The 19,315-nt window shown below is 50.1% G+C and overlaps 1 protein-coding gene across 6 annotated transcripts in view; it reads right to left on the reverse strand.

Moving 5' to 3' along the window:
• Window positions 1–19,315, reverse strand: part of Ebf1 (EBF transcription factor 1) — a 415,064-nt gene that overhangs the window by 382,680 nt on the left and 13,069 nt on the right. For 4 of the 6 annotated variants that reach the window (XM_069993925.1, XM_069993924.1, XM_069993922.1 and 1 more), the window contains exons 1-4: window positions 11,752–12,731; window positions 9,553–9,709; window positions 8,962–9,025; window positions 8,394–8,449 (exon numbers count right to left, since the gene is read on the reverse strand). In XM_069993925.1, the coding sequence (XP_069850026.1) occupies window positions 8,394–8,449; window positions 8,962–9,025; window positions 9,553–9,709; window positions 11,752–11,885 (411 nt within the window). In that variant the 5' untranslated portion in view covers window positions 11,886–12,731. Of the gene's footprint in view, window positions 1–8,393; window positions 8,450–8,961; window positions 9,026–9,292; window positions 9,395–9,552; window positions 9,710–11,751; window positions 12,732–19,031; window positions 19,105–19,315 lie in introns of those variants that run through there. The other 2 variants (XM_069993923.1, XM_069993926.1) reach the window with 2 other exon arrangements.

A 19,315-nucleotide genomic window follows, 5' to 3' on the forward strand; every position in this document is an offset into this window, starting at 1 on the left:
ACATACATACACATATAACACACACACACACACACACACACACACACACACACACACACACACACACACAATCAGACAGAACATGCAGTCTCAAATAAATAACCTTCAGATGAGATCCAATAAGACCTAGTCTAAGTGTGTTACTGAGGGTTTGTTGTTGTTTATTTCTAGTACCTGAATTTTGAACTCAGGGCTTCAAGCGTGCTTAGCTTGCTTACTTAGCTGGTATGCTCTAACAATTGAGTCTTACCTCTAGTCTAGCTTTTTTCTGGTTACTTGGAGATGGGAGTCACATGGACTTATCTGCCCAGCTAGCTTTGATCCTCAATGCTCAGATCACAGCTTCCTGAGTAGCTAGGATTGTAGGCATGAGGCCCCATCACCAGCCTTGTTTTTTGTGTTTGTTTGTTTGTTTAATAATGCCATCAAGTTCTCTCTCTGGCTAGTACCTTTGACAGAAATTCCTAGTCAACTTCCTACCACCTACAATTAGCATGCATGTCAAGATTAGTTCACAAGCCCAGACTACAAACCCAAACCTCTAACACCAACTCAGGGGGGAGTTTCTGGTTTTCTTTCTGTTTTATATGTGGGCTTCTGCGGGGTAGGAGTAAAACTGGCTGAGGTTGGATCAGCTGGGAGATCCCAGGAGCACATAAACACCACTGACTATTGGAAGCGAGACCATTTTAATAGACAGCTGTTTTCAGGCGCAGACAATGGAGCACTGGGAAAGAAGCATTCTTGTGACCCTCCCTAGTAAATCACCGGTCTGCTCTCTGGGAGCAAGGTGGTCTGCTGGGAGAGCCACCAAGCCAACAGTGGCGTAAATAAATCAATATGTGTAGAAGTAAAGATGGGAGGCCTGCTACAGCGATGGGTGGGAAAGGGAGACAGAGTATACAAATGTATTAGTTAATAAATTGATGATGACCCAAATGGAGATCTGTAATCTTGGAACAAAAAAATTACAGTACCGGGTTTTTAAAAAATGATGTTTATATTAATCCTGCAAATAAACAGTGCAACAAAGGTTTTTTTGTTTTGTTTTTTTGTGGGGTTCTTTTTTTGCCAGTTCTGCGGCTTGAACTCAGGGCCTGGGCACTGTCCCTGGGCCTCTCTGTGCTCAAAGCTAGTGTTCTACCACTTGAGTCACAGTGCCACTTCTGGCCTTAACTGTTTTTATGGTACTGAGGAATCGAACCCAGGGCTTCAAGCATCAAGGCAAGCACTCTACCACTAAGCCACATTCCCAGTCCTGCAAGAATATTTTACAGGAAGAAAAGTATGATATCAAACAGCAATATTGTGTGTGTGTGCGTGCGTGTGTGCATGTGTGTGCTGGTACTAGGGCTTGAACTCAGAGCCTAGGCATTGTTGCTTATCTTCATTGTTCAAAGCTGGTTCTCTTATCACTTGAGCCATTTGTGGCTTTTTGGTTAATTGGAGATAAAAGGCTCATGGACTTTCCTGTTAGGACAGGCTTCAAATTGCCATCTTCAGATCTCAGCCCCCTGAGTAGCTGGGATTACTGGCACGAGCCACCAGTGCCTGACTTAAATGGAAATAACTTTATCTCAACTTTAAAAACCTGGTAATGCTACCAAACAAGCTGGCAAAACTGGAAATGCTTAACGACTTATTTTTCTAAGTAACTTCCAATAAGTAGATAGAAAATAATAATCAGGCAGAAAATAATATATGTTATTTATTAACACTCTTTTCACTTTCATAGTAAGGGTTTTTTTTTTTCTTTCCCACAACAATTTTTTTTCTAATTAACTAAAGAAGAATAAAGGCCTGGGAATTGCTAAGCTTTAAATCCGTATGCAACAACAGTGCAGGGAAATTTTACTGTTCGGGAATAAAATATCGTTCATTTCAAATACTCAGTTGCAAATTAGCCAGCAACATCTTTGAAAGTCAATTAATCAATGTACTAAATGTGGCCCCTGGCTGTTGTTTCCGAGGGTATCTTTGAAGTATAGTCCATCCCTGATTTTCAAAAATATCACTGGTCTTAAACCTTCATTAAAATTTACTATGGATAAAAACCACACAAATAAAATGAATCCACAGCAAGCAACTTCTAGGATCACACTTCAATAAGATGCCAAAGGAAGGATAGAAAACTGAGCCTGGATTTTCTTTCTTTAGTTTTCTAGTAGTTTTTATAACTCTTTGTGTTCACATCAGTATAAAGGGAGAGAGGAGAATACTTTCCACCTTGTTTCAATAAAATCTGAAAGGCTTTTTGTTTTTGTTTTGTGATGGTCCTGGGGCTTTAACTCAGGACCTGGACACTGCCTCTGAGCTTTTCGTTCAAGGCTAGCACTCCACCACTTGAGCCACAGCTCTGCTTTCAACTTTTTGGTGGTTAATTAGAAATAAAGAGTCTCATAGACTTTCTTACCCAAATTGGCTTAAACTATCATCCTCAGATCTCAGCCTCCTGAGTAGCTAGGACTACAACAGGAGCCACCAGTACCCAGCTAGAGGGTATTTTTAAAAGGTTTCATCAAGAGTCTTTCTTAGTTTACAACTAAGCAATAGAAGGTTTGTCATTACTAGTTTTTTAAAGGAGGGAGGGAAGGAGGAAGAGAATAAAAGAGGAAGAAGGAAAGGAGAATAAAAGAGGAAGGAGGGTAGAAGGTATAAGTTATCTATAACAAAAATTCCATTTGAATCAAAACAATAACTTTAAAAATGTTACTCCTTTTTCCACATGCAAAATAAAAGGCCAAATCTAATTGGCTGCCTCAGGAAATAAGTTCACGAATGTACAAAATACCTGCTTCAACAAGAATTGAAATATCTCTGGAATATAAAATGTCAATAAGCCTTTGGTAGTAAATTACCAAGAACTGAACTAGGAAGCAAAGAAGAAAGGAGGGAGGGAGGGAGGAAAAGAGGGAAGGAAAGAAGGAAAGGAAAGAAGAAAGGAAGGAAGGATAAATTATGTAACTACAATAATAATCATTACATTCAACCATCAAGTCTGACTACTTGTCATTTAAAAAAAAACGACTAGCTAATATGGTCCTAGAAATGTATAGTATGTAAGTAACTGAGTCCTCATATTTTTAAAGGCAAAAAGCACCATATTTCATAAACAATTGTGTCAAACAACACTCCAACATTAATAGTGGAGTAAAATAAAAAAACATGATTTTGCTTCAATTAGCAGCTTGGCTACTGGTGAACTAATTACCAAGATGTAATTTCAGCTCAGCAGCTAAGCAGGTCCATTCTCAGAAGTGAATTAGCCAAGACGCAAAGGAATGATATCATATTCAAATGTTATTCAGTTACTTCACAGCGTTGAAGAAAAAACAAATGCGTACTCAACATAGTGAACTGGGAGTGAATCTTTTTTGTCTCAAAGAAGGAAAAACCCTTATATTATTCAACTGTTGAGACAAAAATAAAAATCCTAAATCATTCTAACAATCTCATATATTATTTCTTTCCCTAGAAGTCATAAAAGTTATTTCATTTCTACAGTAACTATATTTACCTCTATTCTAGTCTCTACGAAGGACTTTGTCAGCCCAATGAAATACTAATACTAGTACTACTAATAATAATGAAATGACATAAGCATCTCATTTCTTATACATTAAGATGTGTCCATCACTGGTTTAACATCTCTACATGTACAAATTCATTTAATTCTCACAACAGAGCTTTGAGGTTATTTGTTTGGTCCCAAGTATTTATATATTTTAATTACTATGACCAAATCTTTTCTTGTTCAACAACTATGTAAACAATTCACCAACGTCCAAACAGTTCCTTATCCCTCTGGGTAACAGAAGACAGAGATAACAGGCTGTCTGTACAGTCACACAAGTTCGATAAATGCATCCCTACTAATATGTTCGTTTTTAATGCTATTCAAACATTCACATGGAAACAGCTCTAGCGTAAATATCCCCGAACAAATGGCTGTATATTATCCAGGAGGGAGCAGTTGGACCGCCAGACTGGGGAAGTACTAGGCCATCTGGCTCCGGCAATCTCTCCAAAACCATCAGCTTTGTTTTCACCCCCAGACTCCAAACAACACATTTTCCACTGTGATGAGTTTACATTTTCCCAAACACAGGTCCTGATCATGCATAAAAATTCCAAACTTCTTCATTCCTCTATGTGCAAGGAAATGTAAATCACCTGCATTTTTTGACAAATTACCAAAGAGACAGAAAGCTGCTGAAATATGCTCCCTCACTATAAACTTGCTCTATTCTTTTTGTCTGTTTGCTTCTCCAGATATATGAAAGAACCTTTCTGTTGGCCTCATGAATTCCTTGATACACTAAAAATAGGCTTATCTACCAATGAAAAGCCACGAACAGAAGGGGCTGTTAGTCAAATCAAGGTAGCCCTAGATATAATGAAGGCAAGTTATAATGAAACAATCAATAGGAAAAAAATATAAATACCTGCATCGATAACAAAGTACTGGAAACATCAAGATCAAGATATAAAGAACTCAAGATTGAAGGAGAGAGAAGCCACGCTGGGAATTCAAATGGACAGCGTTACTGTTTACTGTGTCCTGGTTGTCTTAGGATCCTCTCTCCATCTCTCACAGTTTTAAATTCATACATACAAAGATTATGTGACTACTGTTTTCCTTTCTCCAAAAGAAGCTTTAGCTCGGGGACAGAGAACATGTTGTCTTCAACTAACTTTATGAAAGTTGCTATCTTTTCTTGGGAATATCACTGGAGAAAACTGTCCCTCTTTTCGAGCAAATAGGGAAAGAGCTAGTTTTGCCTTGTCTTTTTACTATGTAGGAGCAACCACAGAATGTGATTGTATTTCAAGAACTGTAGAGAATTCTAAAATGAAGTGTATTAGGCCTCAGACCTACACTGGGTTCTGGGAGCTTCTGAAGTGGACACAGCTTCTGGGTTCAGCAGCCACAAACTTTGGATCCTAAAGAGCTTCCAAATGCCCACTAATAGAATACCAAAAACAGCAACGACATGAAAACATGCTATTTTTAGGCCAGCTAAACTTGGTTTTGAAGAACCCTTCCCAAAACCCAGACTCATTTCCTAGTTGGTGGACAATATTTTTTAATATTATACATTATGTGGTTTACAAAGGGGACACAGAGATATGGAACCCTAGATCTTTTCACATTCCTTCCTAGAGAAGTTCCATTATTCCTGGTAGAGTCCAAAATTAAGAGTCATTAAACCAAAAGTGTCTGATGAGATTCTGTGAAAAGGTGTGAAACTCTGTGTCATATCAATACATCTTGCTTGATTGGCTACATTTCTGTTTGGTCTCAGTGCTGTTAAGATTATGAATAACCTACGAAAACATCAGATGCACATCTACTTTTGTATGTTGTTTGCCCAATATTCCTTCTGAATTTTAACCCCAGGGTGTGAGTCAACAATATGAGATCGATCACACACACACACACACACACACACACACACACACACACACACACACACACACACACACACACACACACACGGTCGCATCTATAATATGAACAATGTTATGGTAAACAAACAACTAAGACATTTGAATGGTGGCCAGTATTTCCTTCACAATCTGTGTTGTTTTACAATTCATCACATGGCCACAAAGTATTCAATTCTGCACTCTACATATCAAAATCTAGAATCTATGAAGTATGATTCCACAAGGGGGAAATGTAACCAATTAATGGGATCGTTTCTGTCAAGCCTTACTTGTGGGGGGGGGCACTGTATATTTAAGAAAAATAATAATAAATTTTATGCTGAACTGTTTATCATACAATAATTTCGAGGTAGATGAGGACACACGGTTTGCTAATTAAGGCTCAATATAAATTTATTATGCTATAGCTAGAGAAAGTTAGGCTTCTTCACTCTGATCTACCAGCATTTTGGAGGCTATTGCTTAAACTGTGTACATAAGAACCTAACCTACTTCCTAAACTCTGACAGCTCGTAATCAAAGAACAAGCAACTGGATAATGAGCAGGGATTGTCTTTCAAAGTGAAAGCAATAGAAAAGGTGGCTGTTTAATTAATTATTATGAAAGCAAACAGAAATGTCTTGAAATGCCCATTTTTCTTGAGCTATTTACACTTAGATAATTATTAAACCTTTTTTCAGGTCACTTCCCACTAGAATATTTAACAGCATAATTTATAATTTTAATTTTTTAGTATGAAAGCACATACAGCAAATGACCTTCTTGTGCCTGCTATTATTAAAACTAAACTATATCTGTTCTTACTCCCTATCCTCCCCTCCCCCCCCCATTTCTGTTCGTACCTCCCTTTAGAACTTACAGTAATATCAAGCTGTAAACCAATGTCTTGGGCTGCATTTTTTTTCTTAGACTCTATGGCCTGGTTAGTAAAATTATATTGGATGCACTGCTTTATAAAAAAAAAAAATCAAAAGATATTCTCCTACTCTGTATCTCTAAGAATGTGTAAAGTCAGTTCATTTTTATAATGGCAAAATCATTTCTTGATGGCACTTTTGGTCTAAGATAAAGTCCTAGTCATCAAAGATAAAGCAGATAGAAATAATCACTTCAGGCCTATCCTGATTTTGTGCTCCTGAAAACTGCTTGTTTTATAGTGCTGGTTGTAATTTAATATTTAAGTGGCCAGAGTTGCAGAAACACACAATCCCTAAATACTTAATTGTACTTTTTAAGCTTTAAAAAGGTAATCCCAACAAATACATGTGGGGTGCACATTAGAGTTCATACCTTCCCCTCCCATCTCCCTATGCTCCTACTGAGGAGAATGACAGGAAAGGGCACCCAGGGTATCAAAGACAATTTCTGAAAACAAATCTCCACTTAAGACATTTTTGTTTTGATATTATAAAAGAAAAAAAAGTCACTAAAGCCAAGCTTTTCCTGCTTGACAGGAAAAAAATTTTTTAACAAAATAGCATCCAAATGAAAGAGAGCTAGCCTATGCAATAACCAAATCCATTAAAGCAAAGTCCAAAAGTAAAATGTGAACTTACTCTAAGTGTACATGTGAACTTAACTCTGAGCTCTCCACCAAGAAGTGGAAAGTATCTCCAAAAAAGACAAATATTTGGGGGAAATAATATGAACTTGAGTTCAATAGATACTTAAGTATTATTTTTAACAGATTTTTATACTCTCCTACTTTTTTAAACTTGGGTCCCAATGAGAGTGATAATCTAAAGTAGCTGTTCTTCAGTTGTTTCTTGTTGAGATTTTAAAACTCCCAACAGCATATCACTATGTATTTTGTACAACCTAGTTGAGTTATGCATGGCATATCTAAAGCAATTTTTAAATATGCATACATACCCTAATTCTAAACTTTCTAAGCCAATATTTAGGAAAGGTCATTTCCTTTATTTTAAAGGGAAAATTTTAAAAAAAACAATCAAATTTTAATCCTCTCCCTAAACTACTGGTTACTTATACCCAGGATAACTTTTCTCTTTGTTCTGATTTCTTTCTCCCACCCAATAAAGCTGTCTTCTTTTTTTTTCTGCTGCTACTAAAATCCTCCAACTACCTAAACCAGCTACTTCATTCTAAAACTAAACTTTTTCTTAAAATTAATAAGGGGAGAAGAAGAAGAAGGGAAAAAAAACTTCTGTGTCTCATTAAAATGTCAGGCCTCTCTTCTGACTCGGCTCATAATTGTATCTTTTAAACCATAAGTCAACCTTAATGTATACTGCCTGACACCCGCGTGTTGGAAGCCTAAGAAAACGCCGTCTATGTACCTTTAAGACGGGCAAGCTAAGCTCAGGCTGCCTGGCTTCCTGCCAAACGCGGAGGCAAAAGGCAGGAGGATTTTTTTTTTTCAAAATATCATCTAACAATTGTCGCTCCTTCTTCCCCACACTACCCTCCTGCAACCACCTCCTTTAAAAAATAAATAAATAACCGCGTGGGTGCCAGGGTCGTGTGCGTTCTCGGCCCGCGCCGCACCCGTCCCGGGAAAGCTCCCGGGCGCCGCTTCCTCTACCCCGGCCTCCCCGGGAGGCCCTGGCTGGCTTGGGTTTCCAAGTTGCGGTGTCCCCGCGCCCCGCCGCCGCGTCCGGGTCCCAGAGCACCTTCTGCACCCCAAGTGGGGGGAAGTGCAGCCCCAGCTTGGCTCGGCTGAGGCCCCGGGCCCGAGTTTCCTCCCCGGGAGGACCCGGGAGCCTCGAGGCGCCGTCCCCACGCGGAGAGGCCCAGGCCGCGGAGGCGCCGGAAGGAGGGAAGGCCGCAGGGCGAGGCCGCGCCGCCGGCCCGCAACGGCCTCGAGGTCCCTCCGGCTTGCTCGGGACACCCCCTCCCCGCAGTGCGGTGGCCTGGGGTGCGGGGGGAGGGGTCACCCGCACGGCTGGCCACAGGGCGGGCGTGGGATGGAGACACTTACTTGTTTGGTCATGGAGTCGATGAGGCGCACGTAGAAATCCTGCTCTGTCCGGATCCCTGGGGAGGGAAAAGGGGGGACACGGAGGAGTGAGTGGGGGACCACAAAAACAGCAGGCTTATGGCTTACACACACGCACTCACACGCAAGAGGCCGGTGGGGACTCCCGCCGTCCCGGAGAGCGCAGCCCGCACTTTCCTCCTCCAGGAACCCCAAAGGAGCTGGCTGGGGGGCCGGACCCCATCCCCAGACCATGGGCAAGACGCCCCCCCACCCTCCGGGCCTGGATACCCCAGGGCCCCGGTCAAGGCCCGGCCCTGGGCCTCGGGCCTGGCGTGTGGGCTGGGCCGGAGCGCAGGCCTCGGCTGGCAGGGAGGGCCCGGCTCGGGGCCGAGGGCCGAGGGCCGGGACGCACACCTGGCCTCGAGTGCGCACGCGGGGCCTCCGCAGGTGAAACTTTTAAGGAGAGGCGGGTTCACCTGGAGCAAGGCTGCCGGCCGAGCCGCGCCGGAGGCTCCCGTCCCCCGTGGGGCTCCGGGGGACCCCAGGCCACGACCCCAGGAAGCCTCACCATTGCTGTAGAGCAGCTGGAGCCGGTAGTGGATTCCATTATTGGTCTTTTCGCTGTTGGCTTCCTGGTGGGTTGTTTTAATTTTTGCAGCAGCAGCAGCAGCAGCAAGATGCAAAGACACAGGAGACGCAGGAGAGAGGTCGGAGTGAGCGAGTGGACCAACTTCCAAGCACCTTCCCCCCAAAACCAGGACCCCCACCCCACACCACCAGCTGGGAAGCGGGCCAGCCCCAGGAGCTGCAGAAATTGTGACAAACTGATCCCTCCTCTGCCCCCATGCCATCCTGCTCTCTCTCTACCACCCTTCCAGAACTTTCCGTGGGGTGCGCACCGGCGATCCTCGCCCCGGGGCCCGCTGACTGGGCGAAATGGGTTTATTCCGGGCGCCCGTGGCCTGGCTCCACGGGAGCTTTTCTGGAGCGGGACCCTGAGCCCAGCTTCGTCCAGGACGGGAAGTGGCTTGGTGGTTGGAGATGGGGGGGAGGGGATCCCCAAACGGGAGCGTTGACGGGTGCTTTGCACACGTGCATGCCTCTCCACGGCCCTGTGCCTCGCTCCCCCCCCCCCGCCCCACGCGCTGCGCCCACATACTTTTTCCTTCTCCACGAACCCCACGAAGGCCGTCCTCTCGATCTCCACGGGCTGGCCCTGCCGGTCGTACAGGGCCAGGACGAAGTGGAAGAAGTTGGATTTGCGCAGATTGGAAGGGGGCTGCTTCTCGAAGTGAGCCCGGGCCAGACCCACCCCGCTGCGGCCAGAGACGCAGAGAGTTAGCCTCGCCGCAGCCCCGCGCCGCGCCCCCCGCTCCCCGCGGGCCCCCCACGCGCCGCCGGGGAGCCCCGCGAGCCCCAGGCGGGCACCCCCTCCCCCCCGGGGCGCAGCAGCGGATCTCCGCCGTGCCCCCCACCCCGTTCCGCACGCACGTGCTCGTCCTCCCCACCGAGGGCCGAGCAGGTCCGCAGTTTGGGGGGGACCTCCTCCGAGAAGAGGTGTGAAAGTTTGGCCCGGGGTGTCTGCAGGGCCCGGCGAGGTGCGCCGCGCTCCGGCTCCCACCCGAAGCGCGCCACGTGCGGAGTGGGGAGCGCGGCGATGCGGGGCGAGGTCCGGAGCTCGCGGGCAGGTGCAGGGCGGGGAGGCCGCGGCCGCCCCCTCCCCACCGCCCGAAGCCTCCCGCGCCCCGGCCAGCTGCGGGTGCCGGGGTCTTGGGGAGCCCTATTTCCACCCACCCCCCCAGACAAGCGAGTGGAGAACGATGAGCCGGGGGAGGGGGGCCACTGTGCGGAAAGGAATGGGGGTGTTCCTCCAAGAGCTGTCCTGACAAAGTTTTGCTGCTTTGAGAAAGGGTCGCAAAGGACCGGGGGCTGGGGGCCGAGCCCGACCGCTTAGGACTGGAGACCCGGGGGGGGGGTACTGGACACCGTGACAGCCCCAGTGCCCAACACGAGCTCAGTGAGGTGCACAAACCCACACACAACACACGCGCGCACACACACGCAGGCACACGCACTTTCGCTTCCAGCCCAGTTACCCAATTCACTCTCACTATCAACCACCCCCAACCTCGCGTTATGCGGGGATGGGGACGGGGCTGGGGGACACTTGTCTCCGGCCCTGGGAAGCCGGGGGGGGGGGGGCGGGGGGTGGTCATGAGTCCTCTGCCTTCTTCCCGCTCCGCACCCTCGGCGTCTCCCACTCCCCAAAGCCCAGCTGGTGTCTGGGAATTAAGGGGGCGGGAGGGGGGTACCATTTTTCACTCGGGACCTGAACCCCTGGAAAGGGCAGTGAGTGTGCCCAAGAAAGTTCTCCAAGTCCGCCTCCCGGGCCAGCGCGCCCGCGGTGCCTCGCGGACCACCTGGGAAGCGCCGGGTGGGAGAGGCGCGGGAGGAGGCCGGTGCCGGTGTGGGGTGGCTTGGAGGAGAGGTGAGAATTAACCTCGGGAGTCGCTATTCTACCGAAGGGACTGAGAAAGCACTGCAGGCTAGAGAAGCCAGGGAGGGAGAACCAGACAGGAGAAATAAGAGAAAACTCAAGGGAGAAATGGAGAGAGAAAACCAGAGGTGGGGGGGGGAGGATCGGGGAAGAGGCAAGAGGAGGGGGGGACCGTGTGAAGAGAGAGAAGAGGAAAGGAAGGAGGAAGCCGGGGAAGGGGAGATGTATGGAGCCAAGGAAGAAAAGAGCATTTAAAGAAATGGAAAAGGGGAAAGATGGGGAGAAAGAAAGGAAGGGGGGAACGAAAAAGTCAGAGTGGAGAGAAAAAGGAACGGAGGAGAGGAGAAAGGAAAGGACAGAAAAACAAATGAGAGAGGGGAAGGAAAAAGAAAAGAGAGGAGGAAATGAGAAGGAAGGAAGAAAGGAAGGAAAGGAAGAAAGAGAAGGAAGGAAGGGAAAAAGGAAGGAAGAGGAGGGAAGGAAGAGAAGGAAGAAAGCAAAGGAAGAAAGAAGGAAAAGACTGAGCAGCCGGAGAATGAGAAGCAATCGCATACAAATACAGATTCCCCCAACACCGCGCTACCAAGAAGCCTTTTCTGGGTTAACACAAAATGAAAACAGTCGCGGGCGAGTCGAGAGCCGGCGGAGCTCGGGCTCCCCAGCGGCGCTTCCCAGTCCGGCCGCCGGCGACGAGAGCCTGCAGCCCGGCAGCGGGGCCCGGAGACCCCGCGGGGAGCGGAGCCGAGCAGCGCGGGCGGACGCAGCCGCCGCCGCGGCCCCGGCCCCGGCCCCGGCCCCGCCGCCCGCCGGCTCGCCGCGCCCGGCTCGCTCGCCCAGGTTTCCCCCCCGCGCCGGACCCACCTCTGCGCGGCTGTGTTGGCGTCCAGCACCCCGGCGCCCTGCATCCACGTCCGCACCGCGTTCATGCCGCTGCCCAGCGGCTCTTCCTTCATGCTGCTCCCACTCCGCTGGATGCTTTCCTGAATCCCAAACATGAAAACAACCTTTTCTGGTGGAAAAATCTCCTCCCCCTTGAAAATATTTAAAAAAAAAAAAAAGCCAACCAGAGATGTTTGTTTTTTTTTTTTTTTTTTGAGTCGATGAACTCGCGCTAGAAGACCAAGGCAGGCTGCAAATCAGATTAAAAAAAAAAGTAAACCCCTTAAAATTGAGATAACTCGGGGGTGGAGGGAAGAAGAAAAAAAGGGAAAATCCAACGAAAAGACCAATTTTTTTTTTTAAAAAAATCAGAGATGTGTGCTTGGCTGTTGGGGTTGTTTGGTTGGTTGATTTTTGGTTTGGGTGCTTTTTTTGCTTTTTTTTTTTTTTTTTGCTTTTTTTTTTTTGTAGTGATCACAGGCGGGTGGAGGACAGGAGGGGCTGGAGTTTCCTTTTGTAGAGGTACCCTTCACTTGAAGAGGCAGGAAGAAAAAAAAAACAAAAAAAAAAACAAAAACAAAAAAACCCTGCTGGCAATTTAAGAAACAATAGACTCAACTCGCGCTGCCGGCTCTGCTACTTCAAGTGTCATTTTCCACAACCAGGCAAGTTTTTTCCTCTCTCTCTCTCTCTCCTCTTTTTTTCCTCCTTCTCTCCCATCCAAAGATGTTTCTTTCCTTTCAGTGCGTGTAGATCAGGAGGACGCTGGTTGCCGTAGACAGATACACCAGAGGAGGGGAGGGGGGAGGGAAGGGGAGAGAGAGAGGGAAAGAGGAAGGAGGGGGAGGGAAAGAGAGATAGAAAGAGAGGAGAGGGAAAAGAGAGAGGGGTGGACCCCGCTGGATGGAGATTCTGTTTTCTCCTTGCTAAAATAGAAGTGATTTGCAGGCTTTCCCTATGGAATCCAGTTTGAGTCTCCCCAGAGCTAAACACAGGCACACTAACCCCAAAGGGAGGAGGCGGGGCCTGAGCGCGGAGGCCACGCCCCCCTCTTTGCATAACGTCATCCTTCCGCCTCACCACAGCCAATCGCAGCCCAGGAGCCGACTGGCTCGTCGCGCCAGGCCACGCTCCCTCATTAGCATCGTCCTCTCTGTGGCGCTGGGGAGCCGGCCAAAGTTCCTGGCAAAGTGGCGGACGGGAGGGCCGAGCCTCGGCGTTCTGGGATGGGAAGGAAGCGGGGACCCGGCCGAGCAGGGAAAGGGGGGGACCGAGGGAAGGAGCGGGGTGCATCCTTCCCGGGGATTTTGTGCGGAGGGTGCGCCTCCAGGCGATGGCGGTCCCCCGAGCGTCCTCTCCCGCGCCCTGGGCTCGCTGGAGACGCCCGGGCTGCATCGTCCTCGCTGGGACGATGGCGCACAGCTCGCTCCGCTGTCCCGGGACGTCGGGGGCAAAAAGTGGACGTGACAGGCGAGCCCGGGCAGAAAAAAACAGGACGCGCAGCCCAGGTGCCTACCTCTTCGCTGGGAGGAGGGGAGGGGGGTGGGATGGAACGTGAGGAACTCGAGATCGGGTCTGGGAGGCTACACTGGGGACGCCCGGGAGAAGTCGGGGAACGCCGGGCCCCTTCTAAACGAGGCTCCGTGCTTCCTCCGGGAGTGAGGGCCCTGGGCTCCGGCCTGAGCTTCTCTGAAATGCTGCTCGCTGCGCCGCTAACCTAGAAGCCACCAGGGTTAAGCACGGTTCAGCGATGCTCTCCTCCTCCCTCCCGCAGCCCTGGAGAACGTGAATGGTGGGATTTATGATCTCACGGGGGCTGTGTTTTAAATCTTTCCCAAACTCAGTCCCCAGCTTCTCCTCCTCCTCGCCGCAAAGTAGTTTGTCCTCTCCCCCCCCCCCCTTTAGAGTAACAAAACAGCAACAACATACACATCTCTGATTCGTTGGTTATTTGGTATAGGGTTAAAAAGAGCCTCAAACAAATCCTCAAACCCTCCCCGACTTCTGTCTCTGCCATATGGAGAGAGAGGGAGGGAGGGAGGAAAGGTGAGAAGAAAGAAAGAGAGGGCGGGGGAGGGACAGAGAGATGAAATGGGAAAGGGAGGAAGGAATTGGCATTGATTCTTGTGGCGCGACGGAAATAACTAAATGATTCTGAGTAATGGGTCCCCTCATTTTTTTAAGCAGGTTGTAACCTCTAATAGGCATGCGGTGAACTTCTGTTCCATTGCCCTCAAAGGAACTCCCTGACTGTCTGCTAAAGGACTCCTACTGGGAAATTCTCTGCCAGCTATCCTGGTCCACCTTCTTGCCAGCCTTCCTTGGTCCTTTGATTTAGAAAGCTCTTGGGTTTGGTGAGGAAAACAGTGAGTGTTCATCAGTGGGTGATGGGCAGTCCATATTGAACAGAAGAAGGCAGGTGAGAGTGAGGAGAGAAGGAAACAGTATGAAAGTGTGTCCCAGGCCTGCAGGTGTGCTAGGTCACTGTTCTCAGACATTTATGTCCTGCCCAGACCGCATTTAGTCTGGACCACTTATGTGTGAGGACTCTCTCCCTGGTACCATAATTAATGTCATCTCTTCCTGAAGAGATGAGGGTGCTCCCTGAGGACCCCCAGAGCATGCAGCGGGTTCCAAGCATGCTGTAGGTGCTCTGGAGGGGGAAGGTGGTAGGGAGACTGGGAGGATTTTGGAGAGGGAAGATGGCTCTTCTCTATAAAATTTAAGTACACAATTGAAATTCGGCCTGCTTAAGATTTCCCAAAGCTTCAAGCTGAACTTCATGCCCCAGCCCCAGGGATCCCAAGACTTGATCCCTTCCCACAGCTGGGGGTGGGGATCCTTCAGGTAGAGGTTTGGTCAGGAAGCAGAGGCTACTCTGCTATCAGTGGGTCACAGGTAGGTCTAGCATAAAACACAGCCCATTTCTAGTTAACTATGTGGGCCTCCATTTTACTTTGTAGTGAACTGCCTGCAGGACTTCAACTTGAGTGTGATTGGGTACATGCTGCAGTGACAGGAATATACAATAAGGAAACGAATAGTTGCCAAAGTTGTGGAGTAGGAGGGAACAGGAGCACATAACAGATGGGTTTCTGGAGGGCAGGTAGAATCTGGAAACATCTGAACAGGTTGCTGAGACACCTGAAACTTACTTTCCCACATGAGAAATTGGCACCAGGAAGGAACCTTCAGTAGCCCAACTCCTTCCCAGAGCTGTTGTCCCCAGAAACTAAATGTGAGGGTGACAATGTCCACATCAGCCAAGCCAGAGATGGAATTAAAATACAAGTGGGCAGGAATCTTTTGATAAGACTAAATTCCCTTTGGTTGTGTGGAGGCATCTGGTACCTCATCTGAGATGATGTGTGTTCCTTACTTTAATCAAAGTATATTCACAGCTTTTCTACCGCGTGTCCTTGTGCTTTCAACCTGACTTGCATCCTATAAAATAAGTGTTTAAACAGAAAAGAAGGCTAACGAGAAAGTGGAGAAGAGACAGCAAGACTGACAGAACACTGGGAATGACACCCAGGCCAGTAGAGTAATCGCTTTTTGGTAGATATCTTCTGGTGAATATAGAATTGATAAATGCAATCTTAAGCTTTGAGGAAGGAAAAAAAATCTCTTGAGTATTTTAAAATCTTCCCCTCGTGTGAAGTTTTCACCACCTCTTGAGACAAAGCGCGTGTGGCTGAAGTGGCCAGACTGCAGTGTTTTATTTCCTGGGCATACCAGCCGGGATGTGCAGCGTCGCCTGGGCGCAGTGCTCCGTGGCTCTTCCTTTATAAATTGGGCTCCTAGGGAGTTGGATGGGCGGGGGTGAGGACACTTGTTGGAAATGCTGATTTCCCAGCTTTGCCCATATCTGCAGAATCAGAACCTCTGGGAAGCTCTATTAGAAATATCAGGACGCTCTTCATCTCTCTCCTCTCCAAGAGAAAGAACAAGCGGAAGAGAAGGAGGGAAAGGAAGCAGTAAAGAAAGGGAACCTATGCCTATTAGGATAAAACACTTTTATCTGGAAGGAATCACGGGGAGGGGGTGAGGGAGAGACAGAGAGACAGACAGAGACACCAGTGTTTCCCTTGGGATGAGGGTTCCCTGCTGAGCTTCTGGGAGCTTCCTGGGAGATCGGGTCTGGGCACACGTCCTCCACTGCTCCAGAGGCTGGACAGGGCTGCCCAGGGCTCCTGAGGCTCAGTCCAGCAAGCGGGCCCTCGGCCCCACGGAGCCTCACCCCCGCCCCGCCCCGGGCTAGCACACTTCTCCAGGCACCGTGAGATCGATTCACTTCCCTTATGAGATCGGTCGACCGTCATTTCGAGGGGTTCCGATAGAAGCACGGCCCGCCTTTCACCCCCTCAAAAAGAAAAAAAAGAAAGAAAGAAAGAGCACGGAGCCGCTCAGCCCCCGCCGACCCCGCCAGCCAGCCGCGGGAAGGCCCCGGGCCCTGCGCTCGGCTCGCCCGCCCCCCGGAGGCCAGACCCGGACTTGGCGCCTCAGGACTTCCCCGGGTCTCCGTTCCCCACAGGTGGGCCTCCTGCCTGGGGGACCCCGGATCCCGGCGAGGCTGGAGCGGGATCGCCCGCCGCCGGGAGTCGGCAGGGCGGGGCCGGGGAGGGGCCGGAGGGGGGACAGGCGGCTCTCCGGGGTCGCGGGCGGTGAAGGGGGCTCCGAGGCTGGGGAGCTCCACTGGGACGTGCGCGGGAGTGCGGGGCATGGGGACCCCCGTCCCACGCCCCGTGACCGCCACCTGCAGCCCACGGGGACGCGTGGGGGAAACGCCACCCCCTGAAATCGCGACCCCGACCCCTCTCTCTTTCCCTAGAAGGTCTCCGCGGTCCGTCCCGGGAGCGCACCTCCTTCCTGGGGGCCCGAGGGAAACTGAGGCGTCGGGAGGGACAGAAACGCCGCCACCGGGCTCCCGGCCGAGCCCACCGCCGAGGCCGCGTTGGGCCCACGCCGCGCGGGCGTGAACTCGCCGCAGGTCCCCCCACGCCCCAGGAGCGCAGGGCGGACCCGCTCCCGTTTGACAGGGGAGGCCCCGGCACCTGGCCCTGGCCACGGTGCCAAGCTGCCCAAGCCGGGGACGCGGCGCGCCCGGGACGCGGCGGAAGCTCCACGTGCGTCCGCGCCCGGGGTCGGGGAGAGGGAGGAGAGGCCACAAAAGGCCCAAAAGAGAGAAGGAAAGTTCTGGGAAGTCCTAGGGAAGGTGAGAACTTCGCTTTTTGAAATGCAGCGCCCGCGCGGGATGCCCCGCACGCCCTGGGCGGGACCCCGCATGTCAGCCTCCAGCTCCCACGGGCGCCCGACGCCACCCGAAGCGCGGGACTTTGCGGGGCGGAGACCACACCTGCCGGTGCGCTCCCATCCAGAACGTGCTTCGCTTAGCACCGGGCGCGGCCCGGCCGGCCGCCCGCCAGGGCCCCTCACGCCCCACGACCGCGCATTTCAGGGCGCGGCGCGGCGCGGCGACGGCGGGATTCGCAGCCCTTCGGTGGCGCCAAGTGGAGTGCACGCGGAGATGGGCCTGCGGGGAACTGGAGAGGAGAGAAGCCAGGAGAAGCGGAGCGGCCAGCCTGGGGGAAAGCTGGGAAGGGGGGAGGGAGGCGAGCCCGGCCGAGGTCAAGGTGCCGAGCGGGGAAGTGGGGGACACAGCGGCCGGCCTGTTTCGCGTCTTTGGCCGCCCGAACTCACTCACTGGCTATTTACCATCCGGGCTACCTTTGTGTGTGAGAGGCACGCGGTGTGAGTGTGCAAATGCGTGTGTGTGTGTGCTGGGGAGAGCAAGCCCGGGCTACTACGCGAAGTCCTACAAGTCCAGGGCCAGCCAGGGGCGGGGCCGCCGGGCCCCGAGCTCGCAGGGGCTGGACGCGCGGTTCGCCCCCGCTGGGCTCCGCCCACAGAGCGCGGGGGTCCCCGCTGGACAGTCCCGGCCGGCGGGCTCCCGGGGCGGGCTGCTTCCCGACTGCCGGGTCGTGCCGACGGTGGCGTGTGCCTTCCTTCTTGATCACCATCATTATTTCGCGACTGCCGGGGGTAAACGGAGCCAAACCCGCCAGCCAGGAGCCTCTGCCCCACCTGGAGGGAGCCGCTCCTCCGGCCGGCCGGCGGGAGTGCCGGGACCGGGACGCCCGACTTCCCTTCAGATGGAGTCACAGCGCCACCTGGAGAGATCTCGGGCGCTGGCCGCCTCGTCCAAACCTCCGGATGCCTGCGGCCGTCTGTCCTTCTCCCCTCCTATAATGAGCCCCCTCTCTCGGGCCTCAAGGGTCCCCCCAAGGAAGGAAACTGTATGCATGTGACCCCTCCCTCCGGGCGCAAAACAAGACACTGGGAAAAGCACCAGTGAAGAATCTTCAGCCCCCTCCCTGACACCTGGCTTAAGCAGATTCCCTTTACCCTGTCCTTGGAGTTAGGCAGCTCGTCGTCAGCGGCGGGTGCTGTTGCTGACCCACCCATAGCGAGAACGTCTAGTTATTTACTGAGCACATACTCCGGAGTGACGTGGCAATGGAGCATGCTAAACACTTTACAGACGTGGTCTTGCTGGTTTTCCCCCAGAAAAGCCAGAAAGTAACGTCAATATCATGTCCTGTTTTTCAGATAATGGGGCATGGCCATACTACAGAGCTGAACTCAAGTCAGCCCATCTCACCCCAGAACTCAGTTTCTGTTTGGTGCCAGCATCTTGTCAATTGGAGATAAGAGTCTCACAGGCTTTTCTGCCCAGGCTGGCTTTGAATCAACAATCCTCAGATCTCAGCTTCTGAGTAGCCAGGATTACAGGCCTGAGCAACTGGTGACTAGCTACTCTTCCTAATCTCAGTGTCTTGCAGTTATTCTGCTCTATATCCACAGGCTAAGAGATGAGACACAGAATGGGCATTCATTCATAGCCTTCCCCATAGCAATTTATTTTCCTACAGAAGTGGTAAGAGTTGACTGTCTAGCAAGCACAAGCCCCTGAGTTCAATTCCCAGTATCCAGAATGAATTAAGAAAAGGATCACATTTATCAGACGCCTTGATGAACATGTCAATCCCAAAAATATTCTACTACTAATTGGCTAAAAGTCCTTGTCAAAATCACTTTATCCTCCATTTTGTCATTTGTAAAAGAGTTATTGTGAGAACTGAATTTGGAAAATAATAAAGTTCTTGGCACTAAGTGATATCCTAGTCCCTCTCAATAATTACTCAAAAATATAATGATTGATGGTTAAAAGAAAACTAAAACCAAAACCAAAATGAACTTACCCTCACCATTCAGAGTTCCCATATCTCTGTATGAAATTCTCTTCACTGCTTTATCTTCATTTTCACTTTGGACCTGAATGATGTGATACAAATATATTTATTTTACGGTGCTTTGGGTGTTAATGTTAACTCTGCTTTGTTATAAACATTTAAGGGCGGGGGAGATAAATTAGACAGTAAATCAACAGACTTTACTTCATGCCCTTTCCTTCTACTTTGTACACTTTTTTTTTTTGCCAAGGAAGACTATAAAACTGCTTATTATTCAGGAAAAGATGAAACCT

This window comes from Dipodomys merriami, unplaced genomic scaffold (genome assembly GCF_024711535.1).
Source record: "Dipodomys merriami isolate MVZ:Mamm:240054 unplaced genomic scaffold, mDipMer1.0.p SCAF_44, whole genome shotgun sequence".
NCBI lineage: Eukaryota > Metazoa > Chordata > Mammalia > Rodentia > Heteromyidae > Dipodomys > Dipodomys merriami.